This window comes from Ursus arctos, unplaced genomic scaffold (assembly GCF_023065955.2).
Source record: "Ursus arctos isolate Adak ecotype North America unplaced genomic scaffold, UrsArc2.0 scaffold_34, whole genome shotgun sequence".
NCBI classification, from domain to species: domain Eukaryota; kingdom Metazoa; phylum Chordata; class Mammalia; order Carnivora; family Ursidae; genus Ursus; species Ursus arctos.
The window spans coordinates 16,446,727-16,461,708 of record NW_026623030.1 but is presented as its reverse complement, the minus strand read 5'-3'; the positions used below and the strand labels follow the sequence as shown (position 1 = coordinate 16,461,708).

General features: G+C 46.3%; 1 protein-coding gene across 1 annotated transcript in view; it reads left to right on the top strand.

Moving 5' to 3' along the window:
* The first annotated feature begins 1,831 nt into the window (after positions 1–1,831).
* The window catches only part of CCDC60 (coiled-coil domain containing 60), a 159,119-nt gene continuing 145,968 nt past the window's right edge, over positions 1,832–14,982 (top strand). The window contains exons 1-2 of the mRNA XM_026514578.3: positions 1,832–1,855; positions 5,497–5,586. Of these exons, the coding sequence (XP_026370363.1) occupies positions 1,832–1,855; positions 5,497–5,586 (114 nt within the window). The remainder of the gene's footprint in view (positions 1,856–5,496; positions 5,587–14,982) is intronic.

Here is a 14,982-nt window from a genome sequence, read left to right as displayed (position 1 = left end):
CTTCCACTTCTAAGAACGCCAGCCATGGGATGAGGGCCCACCCTAATCCAGTAGGGCGTCACCCTACCTTGATTAGACTTGCAAAGACTTATTCCAATTAAGGTCACATTTACAGGCACTGAGGTTTAGGACCTGAACGCATCTTTTGAGGGGGACACAATTCTATCCATACAGGTAGGAAGCACATACTGAACAGGAAATTGTAGGTGACTTGAGAATCCATGGGAATACCTGGCAGGGGAGGGTTTTCCTACCCAGAATAGGGGTGGGAGAAGTCTTCTGTAGATGTTAAATAAAACAAAGCTTCTCCCCAAAGGCTAGAGAGTAGTCTTCCAGGTGGCTTGGGAAGCCCAGTTGCCTTGGCAGGGCTTGCAGATATGACCCCAGGTCGTTCTGCTGAACTGCACACACACACATCCCTCTTTAAATGAAAGAGCATCCAGACCTTGTGACAGAGTGCTGAAGTCAATCGCTGAGTCAGTCATCAAACCTGGGTTGGTCTCAGGCAATCTCTAACAGTGAGCTAAATCCCACGAGCTTCGATTTCCACCTTTGTAAAATGGGACTAATCATTCCATAATTTCAACCTGTCCTGCAGCCCAGGATGCTATGAGATGGAGAGCATTATTCATGGAGGAAGCCTGGGCCACATCCTAGAATCCAGTGCGGGGGAATTCACTAAGAAGATTCCTGGAGGCCACACTACTTCCCACACAACTGCGCCTGCTATACCAAAGCAAAGAAAGAAAGAGGGAGAGGAACATAAACACGGCATTTTCTTCTCCTCATTTACAAAGATCCATCCTTCCCGGGGTGCAGTTTGGAGGACAAGGCAGGAAAGGCCTCTGGGATCACAGACCTCTCAAGGGTCTACGTAGCAAGCAGGAACTCTTCTTTAATCTGACGGAGTACGGGAGTCCTCGGCGGTGGTGCAAATACACGTTAGCCAGTGGTCTCTCATCCTGGCAGCAATTCATCAATAGATTGCCAGCTACCAGGTGTCAGGGGAGCCCCAAGTTTTCCTTTTGCCTTGGGCCCCATAACTTGTAAATCCAGTGCTGGCATTTCAGTAGAAACACCCAGAAGGAATTCTCTGGGTGCTAGCTGCAACACAGAAAAGTATATTAAAGATATTCAGAAAACGATGACTTTTCCAATAGGTTTTTAATGCCAAACATATGTACTCCTCGCCGAAATTCGAGTGTTTAGCAGATTCTGAGATTTCACTTCAACTACCCCAGCTGGCGTCCGACACATTCCAGTTTTTCTTCTACTTGATACGTCTATTTTTAATCCCTTCAGATGCCTTTCTTTTTGGCAAATTGGGAGGAGAGAGTGCCTGTCGCTCTGCGTCTTTCAGTTCGTATTTTGCATAAATCAGCCAGGAATTAAGAATTAAACAATCACTTCATATCTTAGTTGTCAAATATTTCACTGTTGGGAGATACATTTGCACATCTGAAAACATGCTGGCCTCTCCGTACGTCAGGGATGTGGAGAATATATAAAGAAACTCACTGGGATACCGAAGAGAACAACAGCAGGAAAGTGACTGGGGGCCAGGTAGTCAAAGAAGGTAGCAACGTCCACGTAACTAGATGACGGGGAGGGCCCGACCTCCCTGGTTATTCCAGTCAACATTGGACCCAGAACAAGAGTTTGGATAGAAGGGGTTTCCTTGGGGGGCCATCCAAGCAGTACCTCAAGGGAGTGGGGAAACGCAACAGGGAAAAGGAAGAAGCCAGTGCTGGGTCATCTCTGAACAGGCAACTGCTATCGGCAAGTCAGTCCTGAAGGAGACCTCTGGGGGAGTATAGAACACACTCCAGAGATGTCCTACCCCAGGGGCCAGCAGGTGAGGTGTTAACCACAAACTCCTGCTCGTCATTACTTTCTGTCTACTCCTGTGGGTGTTAACTTCTTAAGTGTCCAGGCTGCTTAGTTCAAAGAGAACACAGGCTTATGGCCCTGTGGTTCCCAAAGGAGGCACCGAGGCCCCCAGGGGGCCACCGAACATTCACAAGAGAGGATCGGGATATTTTAAATATTCGAGGGAAACAAAGTGACATCTATCCAACACTGCGTGAGCTATCAAGGTGAAGGAGCTCAGTGGTATGGGTTGATTTGTCCCCCCCCAACCTCACACTCATATGTTGAAGTCTTAACCCCCAGTACCATAGAATGTGACCTTATTTGATTGAATACCTCTAATGCTGGGGAGCTCATTCTCTCCCTATGGAACATACCCCTTCTTTTTTTTTTTTTTTTTTTGAAAGATTTTATTTATTTATTTGACAGAGATAGAGACAGCCAGCGAGAGAGGGAACACAAGCAGGGGGAGTGGGAGAGGAAGAAGCAGGCTCATAGCGGAGGAGCCTGATGTGGGGCTCGATCCCACAACGCCGGGATCATGCCCTGAGCCAAAGGCAGACGCCTAACCACTGTGCGACCCAGGCGCCCCTGGAACATACCCCTTCTTAAACAGAAAAGGAAATAGCATGCCTCGAGCCTTTACTGGGTACTAGGCTCTATACATTTATGATTTCACCTAGTGCTCCCACCTGTATAAAGTGGGCATGACCATTACTATTTATCTATGTGTTGAAATTGAGACTGGAGAGAGAAAATCCCTTGACCAGGATCTCATTACCAATAAATGGCAGAGCCACAATTTGAACACATGTCTTTTCAATTCCAGAGCCTTTTCTACTTGCAAATGTTACATGGCTTTGACAGGTGGGTATTAATAACAAAAGAAATAAGAGCTGACATTTACTGAGCTCTCCCTTTTTGCTAGGCCTGGTGCTTCACATGGATTATCCGTTTGGTTTTCCTCATAGTTCTATAAGATTATCACTGAGGCTGCTTAGCGGCCAAGTCAGTCTGGTCCCAGAGCTTATGCCTTTTATTTATTTATAAAAATGTTATCTATTTATTTTAGAGAGAGAGAGAGAGCAAGCGAGCAAGCAGGAGGAGGGACAGAGGGAGAGAGAGAATCTCGAGCAGTCGAGCACAGAGCCCAACGTGGGGCTCAATCCCATGACCTAGAGATCACAGATCTCACGGCTTAACCGACTGAGCCACCCAGGCTTATGCCTTTTAAATAGTACTCTGCTGTGTATTTCCTTCTTCCTCTTCTTTGGACGCATACAGAGCTAGCCGAGTCCTTCTTCTCCAAGCCTGCCCCTCAGAGCTGTATCAAGACAGCCCTTTATCTTTCTGTTCAGAGCTGAACATTTTTCGTCCTGTCTCACTTTCTCAACTGAACTCATCCCCAGCCCCATCTACTGAACGTGGTTCAGTTTATCTGCATCTTTCTGGAAGCACCTTCTGATTGCTTAATGCTGCCCACAAAGGAAGCAGGAGGACCAAAACTTCTGTGAAAAGGACGGTCAGACTCAGCCTTCAGACAATGGTGAAAAAATTATGACTTCCAAGCATCAGCGTCTGGAGCTGTGTGGTGGGGCATTTTGTATTCAATGGAGGGTCATCTTGCAGCGGATGCCTTCTAAAGAGAAACTGAGGTCATCGTGTGGCCATGATGATATCATAATCCTCAGCAGCTCAACATTTAGAGATAAAACATGAATCAGATTGATTCCATGTGAAATAATGCCAAGGATAAAGTATGCAAATCAGAACATGTGCAATAAATCTTCCACAATTTGAGAACCTATCCCATAGGGTTACTGGAAGGATTAAATAAATTAATGTATGGAAAGGGCTTAGAGCACCTGGCATGGAAAGAGTGATCAATAAATATTAGTATTAATATCAGCTGTGAAATGAACACTGCCAGTAAAAATGAGTACTTCTTTCTGGGCGTGGGATGTCAGAAAATAATAATAGTTGCCACTAGGATTCCTTGCGTGCTCAGCCTTTACATACATTATCTGTTTTAATCCTTGACAACCTGTGGAAAAGTTATTTTCCCCATTTTAAATATATGGAAGCCAAGGCTCAGCAAAGTTAGGCATCTTATCCTGGGTCATGCAGCTAAATGGTTAAGAACTTGGGTTTTAGGGGCGCCTGGGTGGCACAGCGGTTGGGCGCCTGCCTTCGGCTCAGGGCGTGATCCCGGCATTATGGATCGAGCCCCACATCAGGCTCCTCTGCTATGAGCCTGCTTCTTCCTCTCTCACTCCCCCTGCTTGTGTTCCCTCTCTCGCTGGCTATCTCTGTCAAATAAATAAATAAAATCTTTAAAAAAAAAAAAAAAAGAACTTGGGTTTTAGACTGAAACAGGTCTGGCTTTTTTTTTTTTTTTTAAGATTTATTTATTTATTTTGGAGCCAGTGAGGGAGTGCAGGGGGGAGGGGCAGAGGCAGACGGAGAGAGAATCTCAAGCAAACTCCCCACTGAGCACTGAGTGCAGAGTGTGAGGGGCTCCACGTGGGGCTCAATCCCACCATCCCGAGATCACGACCTGATCCAGCACTCAACCGACTACCCAGGTGCCCCAAACAGGTCTGGTTTTGAATCCCAACTCAGGAGCTTTCTGTGTGACCTGAAGCATGTCATTCAATTTCTCTGTGCCTCCATCTCCTAGTCTGTTAAACAAGCTAATAAAATACTTAAGGATGTGCTGTGGGGAGTGAGTCAATATATGTAAAATACTCAGAGCAATGTCTAGCACATTCTAAATACTCATTAGATGTAGATATGTATGTGGGGGGGGCTTTGAAGTATGCATAGGAGTTTGGCAGGTGGAAAGAGGAGAGAAATATGCACCTCAAGTTAAAGTAATTGTGGAGCTAAAGTCACACATTTAGCTACCAAACCTAAGGCACAAGAAATCACTAGTGGGTTAGTGGCAGGACAGAGCAGTTTGGAAGAAAGAAGTTGCTTGTAGTTAGGCAGAGAGAAAAGGTCAAGGTCCTCAGGTCTAAGGGGAGAATCTACCGGAGTTTGCAGAATGTGGCAACATAGTCCCTAGCTCCCAGCCACCGTCCCAGCTGCTCCACAGAATTTGAGACCCCGCCCCCACCAATCCCAGCCAATGAGGAAGCCCTCCATAGCGTCTCGTTGCCAGGCAACTAGCACTTGGCCCCTGCCTGGCAGTTAACCCGCTTTCTCTACCTGGCAGTGGAAACCTGGGTCCCTTACAGTAGGGGTCTGGGGGCCCCTCTGAGGGCCCCCTTCAGATTTTGTCAGTGGAGTTTTTTTGTTGTTCATATTTTATTTTCATTTATAGGAGAGAAAGATAACACCTTCCAAAGAGGGGAAAGCTCGTGAAAGTTTGTAACTTTCTAAACACTGAAGAATTCCAGGCTCACCTGATTCCACCCGCTCTGGACTTCTTTATCCTGTTTGTGGGAAACCCAGATGACTTGCTTCCCTTACTCCTGGGTCAGAAGCGTCTCTGGAGCCCATGTAATTGGCTTTAGGAATCAGGAAGAAATTGCTGGAGCCTCTCACACTAGTGGCTGCTGAAGTAGAAGATTCTGGAAAAAACCCTCTTTGAGGGGCCCTGGCTATGCCTGAGGAATTTCCAAGATAACCAAGATACCAGCCACCAAGAAGATGCAGCGTGCCCCCAACTCGGGGGCCCCCAGGCACTTTCAGGTCTCAGAACGTCTAACACAGGTAGGTTTCCTCTCTCTGCCGAAACCAGTCATGTTTTCAAGACCAAATGATATAGAAATTAGCCTTCAGGCCAACAAGGGACAAGGGAAGAGAGGAGTCATGGTGTAATTAAATTGTCGAGACACATCCCTGTTGCTATCAGTGGTTGGTTTCTTGTAAAGAATGAAAACGCCAGGCAGAACACTGAGCTGGGCCATCCTATTAGCCAGTAATTCCGAAATGATAGAATAAATCAGCAGTGACACTGCAGAACATCAGGAAAAAAATTAAGATGAATTGTAGGTTTGCCACTGCAGAAATTATTTTCGGAGATCCACTAGGCTCGAGGTATGGGCACATCCTGTCTCATATGGAAAGACTGCAGAGTCAAACCTTTGGCTGTGAAGCCTGACTCTGCTACTTGCCAACTATTGATATAAGACAAGTTGCTTAGCATCCCCGAGCCTTTCTTTCCTCGTGCCTGCAAAGTGAGACCAGGAAGATCCAGGAAGTGTTGGGACTAAGGAAGCTATGGAAATTGGTTAGCAGGATGCTAACACTTGATAGTGTGTATATGTGACATAAAATTCTGTTGTTGCTTTGGGGAGCCTGGGTGGCTCAGTCGGTTAAGCCTCTGCCTTCGGCTCGGGTCATGATCCCAGGGTCCTGGGATCGAGCCCTGCATTGGGCTCCCTGCTCAGTGGGTTGGCAGGGAGCCTGCTTCTCCCTCTCCTCCCCACTTGTGTGCTCTCTCTCTCTTTCTCCCTAGCTCTGTCACTATCCCTGTCTCTCTCTCTCTAATAAATAAGTAATATTTTTTAAAAAAACAGAGAAAAATCATTAGTATGTACTTAATGACCATAGTCAAGTGTTTCTGTTAAATGATCATAACTGGGTAGGCCAGTTCTGTCTTTGTTAAGTGTGTCTTTGTTATTGTATCTGCACACCCATATGTCACCACTGATTGGCCAAGGTAGGGGAACGTGGTAGAGAGGGTCACAGGCAACCCCAGCCCACTGTGGCGTATCTTAGGGCTCAGAGTCCTGCCCAAGAAAGGAGGGCCTGGGGGAGAAGTCAGTGCACAAAGGAGAGCTTAAAACTCATCCATGGTTCCCTGGTAGTCCAAAGTGTTCCTGAGCTTCTCCCTTCTAAGAATTAACACATCTGTACCCATCCCTCACTGTTCAGCTGTCTTAGTGAGCTCACTCTGCAAGATACAGTCTTCCTGTATGTCCTTTCATCTCAAAATGCTACACAGAAGTGAGTTCCATCTGGAGCAGTCCCCTCTGGGACTGAACTTCCTTAGCAGTGGGGGGAGAGAATGAGGAGTGAGGTGGGCTTTTTGGAAGCAGAGGGGAGTGTGAGAGCATGGGCAGTGGACCCAAACAGCCTCGTTTGAACCCTGGATCTGCCCCCTTAGTAGCCCTGTGACCTTGGGCAATTTGCAGAACATCTCTGCTTCTGTGTTACCATCTGTCAAAGGGGGAATCTCATTGTGCCTTCTCTTGACACATAGCGAACACTCCCTAGAATTTAGTTACATTGTTATTTCATCCATTTAGCAAACATTTATTGAACCCCTGTTAACGGGCTAAACACTTGCTCTTGTAACAAATGGGACTTGATTTTTAAAATTTCATGATCTATAGTGTGTATGTTTGGGAGGTGAAGTGAAGGATAAGAAATAGATAATTATAACGCAGAGTGAAAAGCATCGTTGGGTATCGTGAGAATTCAGAGGACAGCTAACTTGTCTGCATGTGTGTATGTGTGTGTCAGATTTGCAGAGGGAAGAACCCATGTACCTAAGTAAATGCAGTAGTTTTCCATCTTGGGATAGAAAGATGAAGAAACTAGAGGAAGGTACAGAGGTTGAAATGGCCATATCTTTCCTGGGAAGAGGGCTGGTGGAACTCAGGAAGGTCAAGAAAAGAGAAGGAGGTTTCTAGGGAACTGTTGGATAAACTAAGACTTCAGGCACAAAAGCTTCATTGAAATCCCCTTGCCCCTGCCCCACTTTCTAGGAAATAATGAAGACTCTAGGGTGTCACTGGCTCACATCTGAATTATCACGCCTTTAGAAACTGCAACTTTTTAGAGCTACTGTAAAGCCCTGGTTAACCTAAACAAGGCTAACTAGAAAGTAACAAACCACAAGAAAATCAACTTCTGGTGTCAGACCAAATCAAACCAGTAATAATTGCAGCGATGTTAATAACAATGGTAACAGTCAGTGCCTCTTGAGTATTTACCACCAGCTCCATCTTTCAGAACCCTCTACCACACTTCAAGGGGAGCTGTTACCTCCTCACAAGATAGACGGCAACATGGAGGCCCAGGGAGAACAGATCCCTTATCCAAGGACACTGGCCAGCAGGGAACAGATCTGAACTCGGATCTGTCGGTCTCCAGGGTTCAAGTGCTCCCTGCCTCCCCATGCTATACAAGTACTGAGAGAGAGGTTAGCTTGCACCACAGGGGGATAGAAAAAGAAGGTCACTGGCCAGGCACTAGCTTCAAATCACTTTCGGGTTTATTGGGGGGCAGGGGGGCTGCCACATAGAGGATGACAAATGCCAGGCAGCCAGGTAAGCATCCACTGAGGAGTGATTTAGGAAGGAGCTGGATTCTCAGAGGAGAAGGGTGAGGCCACGCTGGGCTGCATGGTAATACCACCGACTATGGGTCCACCATGCCCTAGTGTAATGACACGTGGGGAACCCCCAAAAGGGCCCTGAAGCCCTCTGAAGCTAGGCATTTTCCTTTCACAGGATGAAAGGTGCTACATGATAACTAATGTTGCAGTGGCACCCTGCCTTGTACCATCTTCACGGAGTTTTTTAAAAACATGAATAATATATGCAAATCCTCCGCTGGAATGTCTTTTGTTGAGGAAACCTTGTAGCTCCCCCCCCCCATGTCGGGCTCCCTAATCTTTGAGGGAGTTCCTTTACCCTTTGTTTCCCAAGGAAGCAAAAGAGAAGACTAATGGGATTAGCCATGGGGAAGGGAGGGGAGCAGGGCATGTGCAGATTACTGGGGATACATTTTCTTCCTTGAAAGGGGCTAAAAAAGGAGAGGCACTTAGCACACACACACACACACCCCTCCATGTTCTGGAATGGAAATACAGAAATGGCATTTGGCAAAAACTATAAAGCTGTAGAATCCTTTAGACAAGCTCTGTCTCTTGGTGCCTGAAGTTTCTACCACGCTGTCATGAAACACCCAGAGAGAAAAGAAGCATCCCTAATTTGGGCAGAACCGGAGACACCCAGAATTCATACTCGGCACTCTGTTCATATCCTAGCTTAGTGATTTAAAGAGAAGATTCTTCAGCAAACGACATGAGTTCAAACCCCAACTTTGCCACTTATCAGGTTTTGTGGCCTTGAGCAAATGAGTTACCTGAGCCTCAGTTTCCACATCTGTGAAACGGGCATATCACATTTAATCTAATTTAAGACATCTTCCATTTAAAGATGCGTCATTATTTTTTTTTGTGCCACTAAGAAAACTCTGATTAAACTATAACCTACTTTCGATTATAAGATATGCCCCAGTTTCAGAGATGCTAAATGTGGAAAGAAAACGTGCATCTTAGAATAGATGAAACAGCTAAAAATGCTCCCCTGTTGTAGGGTGTTGTGGGGATTAGATGAGCTGATATGGGTAAAGCTCTTAGAACAGAGCCTGGCACAGAGTAATACTATGAACTGTTAGCCAGTATGGCTTTGTTTAATCCTCTCTCGACTCTGTGATAGAGGTGTTCTTATTAACCCCCTTTAGCACCTGGGTAGACTGAGGCTGAAGAGCTCCAAGGTCTATTCTCTGCCAAAGAGGGGAGAAGGGGGCAAATTAAGCAGAATCTCAGGTATACAGAAGACCTTGGCCTGAGCATCTCTGCCCCCTCCCCCACCCTCCAGCTTCCACCCCTGTCCCCACCCCCACCCCCACCCCTGTGATGAGAACAGAAATGCCCAGAGAAGACCTCAGGAGTCCAGCCCAGTGTACACCCAGTTGGGCTGCCTGGAATCAGAAAAGGAGAACGGAGGTATTTTAGAAAGAGATCCCCCAACAAAAGAAACCTGGACTCTCAGCATAAGACGTTCCTAGCCACAAACATGTGATGATTTTCCTTCTTGTCCAGATAGGAGAAATGGTAGCCTCACGAAGTAAGTGGTGAGTCACCGCATCTTTGTTGGAAGTGGGCTCAGCACTGGGTGATTTCTCTGGCCTCTAATCACAGAAACCACGCCCCCTGCCCTGAATCACTGATTATACCCGGGGTGGGGGTGGGGGGGATAAAAGCTCTCCGGACCACTTGAGATTCAATTGTGAAGAATGCTGCCAGCTGCACCTTCATTTTTATACGACTCATGACTTAGGCCAGGGAAATAGCAACCAGTCCTTTTCTCTCTCCAAGGGATTCTTCTGGCTCCATTGTTAACTGCCTGAGACAATTGCGGAATTCAAGTTGCTTTTGTTTTGTTGTTTTTCTTTCTGCCCGGATGCTCTGGACTGGTAATGCCTGCCTTGGTGAATCGTGCTGTGTCTAATTGCAGGTCCATGTGACAGTGAGCTCCCCTCCATGATAAATTGCGGGGAAGGTGCGTGTTCATTACCTCTTGACACGGGAAGAGCGATAGGCACTTTCTTTATGCTGGACAAAGTGAAGCAAGCTCTTTGTCTCTGCTGCAAAGAGGCAGCTGCTCTGCATGGGGAAGTGGTGGGGGCAGTAGAGGAAACACATCAAAGAGTCTAATGGATGTGATATAAGCTTAGTGACTAGGGAGGAGCTCCGTCTTTGAGGTCATACAAAGGTGGGTTCAAATCCCCTCTTTGACAGTCTCTAGTAGGACATTCTGTGAAATGGGTTGAATTATAATCAGGTCTACTACATCAAAGTTTTGGAAGGATTCAATGAAATCACACATGTGAAATACTGAGCACAATATCAGAACACAGTTAACCACCCCCCCCCCCCGGCCGCTGCCCCCCCCCCACTCCCATAAGTGATGGCGGTAATTATTACCAGTGCTCCTTGTTCTCGGACTAGACGGGAGTGTCACTGTCACCAGTATGAACATGTGTCAGCCCAGATATGAAGTCTGGAGGAGGCGGAGTGTTAACTGCAAAGTCACACAGTGGGGCCCATCATTAGTGAGGCCAAGTCCCGGCTTAAGGGTGGAAGGGAAGAAGTGGGTCGAAGGATATTTTTTAGAACTGGCCTAAGAGTAGATGTGCATGTAGGATGGTGTACCTTGCAGGAGAAAGTTCATTCTGGTAGCGGAAATGCTTGACCCAGTTGAAAACCCTAGTTGTAGAAAAGGGGTTGCCCCTATCCTAATTTGAGCTTCTTGGATTTAACTCTCAGTCCATTTCCATCATTCATGTTTGAATCCCATGAAGAGCCATAATGAAATGAGAAAAAAGGAAAACTCTATGTATCAATTAGGATCATTTTTGGCTATAAGTAAGAGAAAAACTGAAAAGCAGCGACATAAACAAATATGAATTCATTTTCCTCATACAAGAAATCTGGAGGTGAATGCCTGCTGGTATTGGTTCAGAAGCTTGCCAGTGTAGGAATGGGTAAGTCTTTTTCTCTCATGGTCATAGAATGGCTGCCCCAGCGCCAGGCATCACATTCATATCCCAGCAAAAAGAGGAGAAAGTGGAGAGTGTGAGCTTTGTTTGTCCCTTTTATGAGACAAATGAAGGCTTTCCAAGAACTTTCCTATTTCTTCTTACATTTCATTTGCCAGAATAGTGTTGCCTGCCTTTTCTAACTGCAAGAACGCCTAGGAAAGTGTGTATCTAGCATGAGTGTGGGAAGCAAGGGCAAAGGAGAGACGAAAGTATGGGAGATAGGTATCGGATGGAGTTATCAGCAGTGACTGTGAATCACAAATGATTTCCCAAAAACTCAGATACTGGGTGTCCGAAGCAAGCTGGTGACTGTGGGGCTCTGGGGCCCGGGGAAGGGCAGAGGCCCTCGATGGAAGCATTCAGTCCTTCAACGAATATTTGTGTGTGCCAACCATGATGCTAGGTGTTGGGGATACAGAAGTAAAAAAAGATAATCACACGGGGCACCCTTCTGGAAACTCTGAAAAAATATAGACAGGGATAACAGGAAGAGAGAGAGCTGAGAGAGTGGAATGTGTGCCATCTTTATTCCTATGACCCCCCATCTGGTTCCACCATTTGGGGGAGGGGAGCTTGAAGAAACTCAGGTTAGACAAGCCTTTGCATGACTGTGGAAGGAGCCCTGTCCTTGACCCCCTTTCGGCAATGCCACAGCCACCAAATCCTCAGCTGGGAGCTGTGAAATTCAGAAGCTGCAGAATCTGTGCGGGGTTCGGTGGCAAGTAAGCACTTACAGACGATCTGACAGAAGCCAATTAAACCTTTCTTGGAGTGAATAAACCAACATATTTTTCTCAGAGATCTTTCTGACAGCTAACTTCAAAATCATAATGGTTGGTAGTGGGATACCTTCTATCATGAGATGGGGGCATTTTCCCCTTCTTAATTCCTGTGTTCAAACTCTGTTGAGAAAATTTCTTGCGGGGCTCAATTTTGATAGAATGCCTTTCTGCCTAAATTGGAATTTATGCAATCGGTAGTTTTATTTAATAACTCGAAAATTAGCCACGTCTGGCAACCCGCTTGCAAAGCCTGGAAATGCCTCGGGGTTTCTGGGTTTCACAGAGGGAGAAGATTATACTGCTGGGATGGTTTCTGGGATGGGTTCAGCATTGTCAGGGCTTCAAAGGGTCCATGGTGGGCTGTAGCTCAGTGGTAGAAAAGACAGGGAATAATGCCCCATAGTGGCCTGGGACATGGGCAGGTGTATATTTAACACCTACCATGACAGATTTGGGGGGCAGGGTCCTTCTCTCAAGGAACCCACAATTCCATTGGAGAAAAAATTCATAAATATCCATGACTCACAACAGCAAATAAGAAGTACCAGAAAGAAAAGCAAAAAACCCATAAAGGAGCTTGGAGGTAGAAAGAAGTTCTTGGCACTTTCCACGGGAAGACATGCACAGTGAAGACTTCCAGTCTGAATCCTCAATGTTGGCTAGATGTAGCTTGACGTGGTTCGAGACACTGAACCAAAGCTAGAACTTATTTTCTAACAGGGGAGGGAGTGGGGCAGAGGACTACCACGCACCCCCAGACAGCACGTTCTTTCCTGGAACCCCGTCTGACAAAATGCTGTCCCACAGAGCTCCAGTAGATAAACCGTTCCATACTCTCCCTCTTCATACAGTTACCCAAGTTTCTATCCCAGGGGGTTGTCAAGTTACAGAGGATTCTGCTCCATGGATTCTCATTAAAGCCTTTAATAAGCAGAAAGGGCCAATGTGTTACTTCTTTCAAGGCTTTGAATTTCGGCAGGGTAGGATTTCTCGATCTTGGCACTATTGACATTTTGGGCGATGAGCTGTCCTGTGCTTTGGAGAATGCTGAGCAGCGTGCCTACTCTCTGTCCATTAGACATCAGTAGCAGCCCCGTCCCCAAGTTGTGACAATCAAACTTGTGTTCGGATCTTGCCGGATGACCCCTAGGGGACAAGATCATCCCCGGTAGAGAACCATGACAGTGGGGGACTACTACAGTCCTCAACACTTTGCCCCAATTGAATGCTCATCTGATGGTGAGATATTTACCATTTCAATAAATGACGCTGTTCTGTACTCAACTGTTTGGGCAGGAACCTAAACTTTCTCTTTGACCCCTCCCTCCCCGTCAACCCTTAGGTCTAACCAGCTGCCTCAGGGCAGGAGTTCAGTAGGACACTGCCTCCTTCCCCAAGGTTGCTATCAGGTCCACAGTACCACTGTCTGTAGCCTGGACTATTCCGCCGGCCCCCTAACTGCCCACATTACCTTCAATTTGACCTTCTTCCAACCCATTCTCTTCCAATGCAAGTAGGATATTGTCATTCCCCTGAATAGAACAATTAAATGGCCCTCCATTGCCCTCAAAATGAAGATTAATATCTTTAATGAGGTTTAAAAGGCTCTGCAGGATCGGGTCCTTGCCAACTTCGCCTGCCTCATCTCTCATTACTCGGCCCCTACTCGGAAGCCAAAGTGGTTTTTGAATATGTCATGCTCTCCGTCTTCTTCCTCCTTCTGAAACAGCCCCTGCCCTTGTTCCTCTGGGTTTCCATAGCAAGATGTTTCCAGAGCTCTGGACAGTTGGTGGGATGGGCATAGCTGGCTTCCAATCCCAGCTCTCCCACTACCTGGTCAAATCACTTAACCTCTCTAGTTTCTTCATGTTCATCTGCAGAACCAAGAAATCGAACCTCAGAGTTTTGGGGTTCTGTCCTTGCCATGCGACTCTAGAGAGCAAAGAACGGCCATCACTTCCTGAGCATCTGTCGTGTATCAGGCGCTCTGCATACACTATTAAAATAACCCCTCACGCCATGGGCAGGCGCAGTCGTTTACAGAGACAAGGAAACCGAGGTGTGGAGAGGTTTTGTAACTTCCCCCGAGATACCCAGATAAGTAGGTCATGGAGGTAGGATTTGAACCCAGGACTGATGTATTGGACAGACCCTGTGCCCTTAAGATAAGCCTGTTGACTGCAATAACAATGGGCAAAGTAGACAAATATCTCTCCAAAAGGGGCATCTGTCGGTTCGATTTTTAAAGCGTATATTCAGAAGTATCTGGCAGGAAAAAGGAAAGTGCCAATTTTAGCTGTAGGCAATGCAAACAAGAATGTGACTGTGCCTGTGACCACAGACAAGGACATTTGCATTTTCTTGAGCTCTTGCTAAAATATGCTAGTGAGCTTTTCTGGAAAAGAAACACAGCTGAGGATGGAGTGGGGGGAACCCTGGATGTGGCTTAAACTCATCTTTCTAAATAATGCTCATTTCAATGAAGATTTATAAGCCACTTCTAATTAAAGCCACATTTCTAAGAAAGGCATATTTTGATCCTGGGTCAATATGCTGCCAAGACCTGCTAGATAAAACAGGACGAAAGACAGGCCCAGCTAATGAGGAATGAGGTTCTGGGGTGTATGTGGCTGAGATGTTGATAATCGTAAGCAGCTTAATTGGGTTGAATAATTTGGGCAAATATCTAGTTAAATGGATTCAGTCTGAATCCAAGCTCTGACCCACTGAATTTTCTATTTTCTACCAAAAAAAATACTCTGCATCATAATTGCCTGTTTATTTTTTCAACCCTACCACTAGACTTGGAGATTTTTGAGGGGAACGACCGTGCCTTGCTCACAATTCTATCCGCAGAGACTAGTGCAATGCCTGGCAATGGGTAGAAGTTCACTATTCTTTAGCGTCTGTTCTCAGGATCAAGGATAATCCCAGGTACCAGGTACATCCCTCAGGTGACTATAAATCCATCTGGACCAAGGCC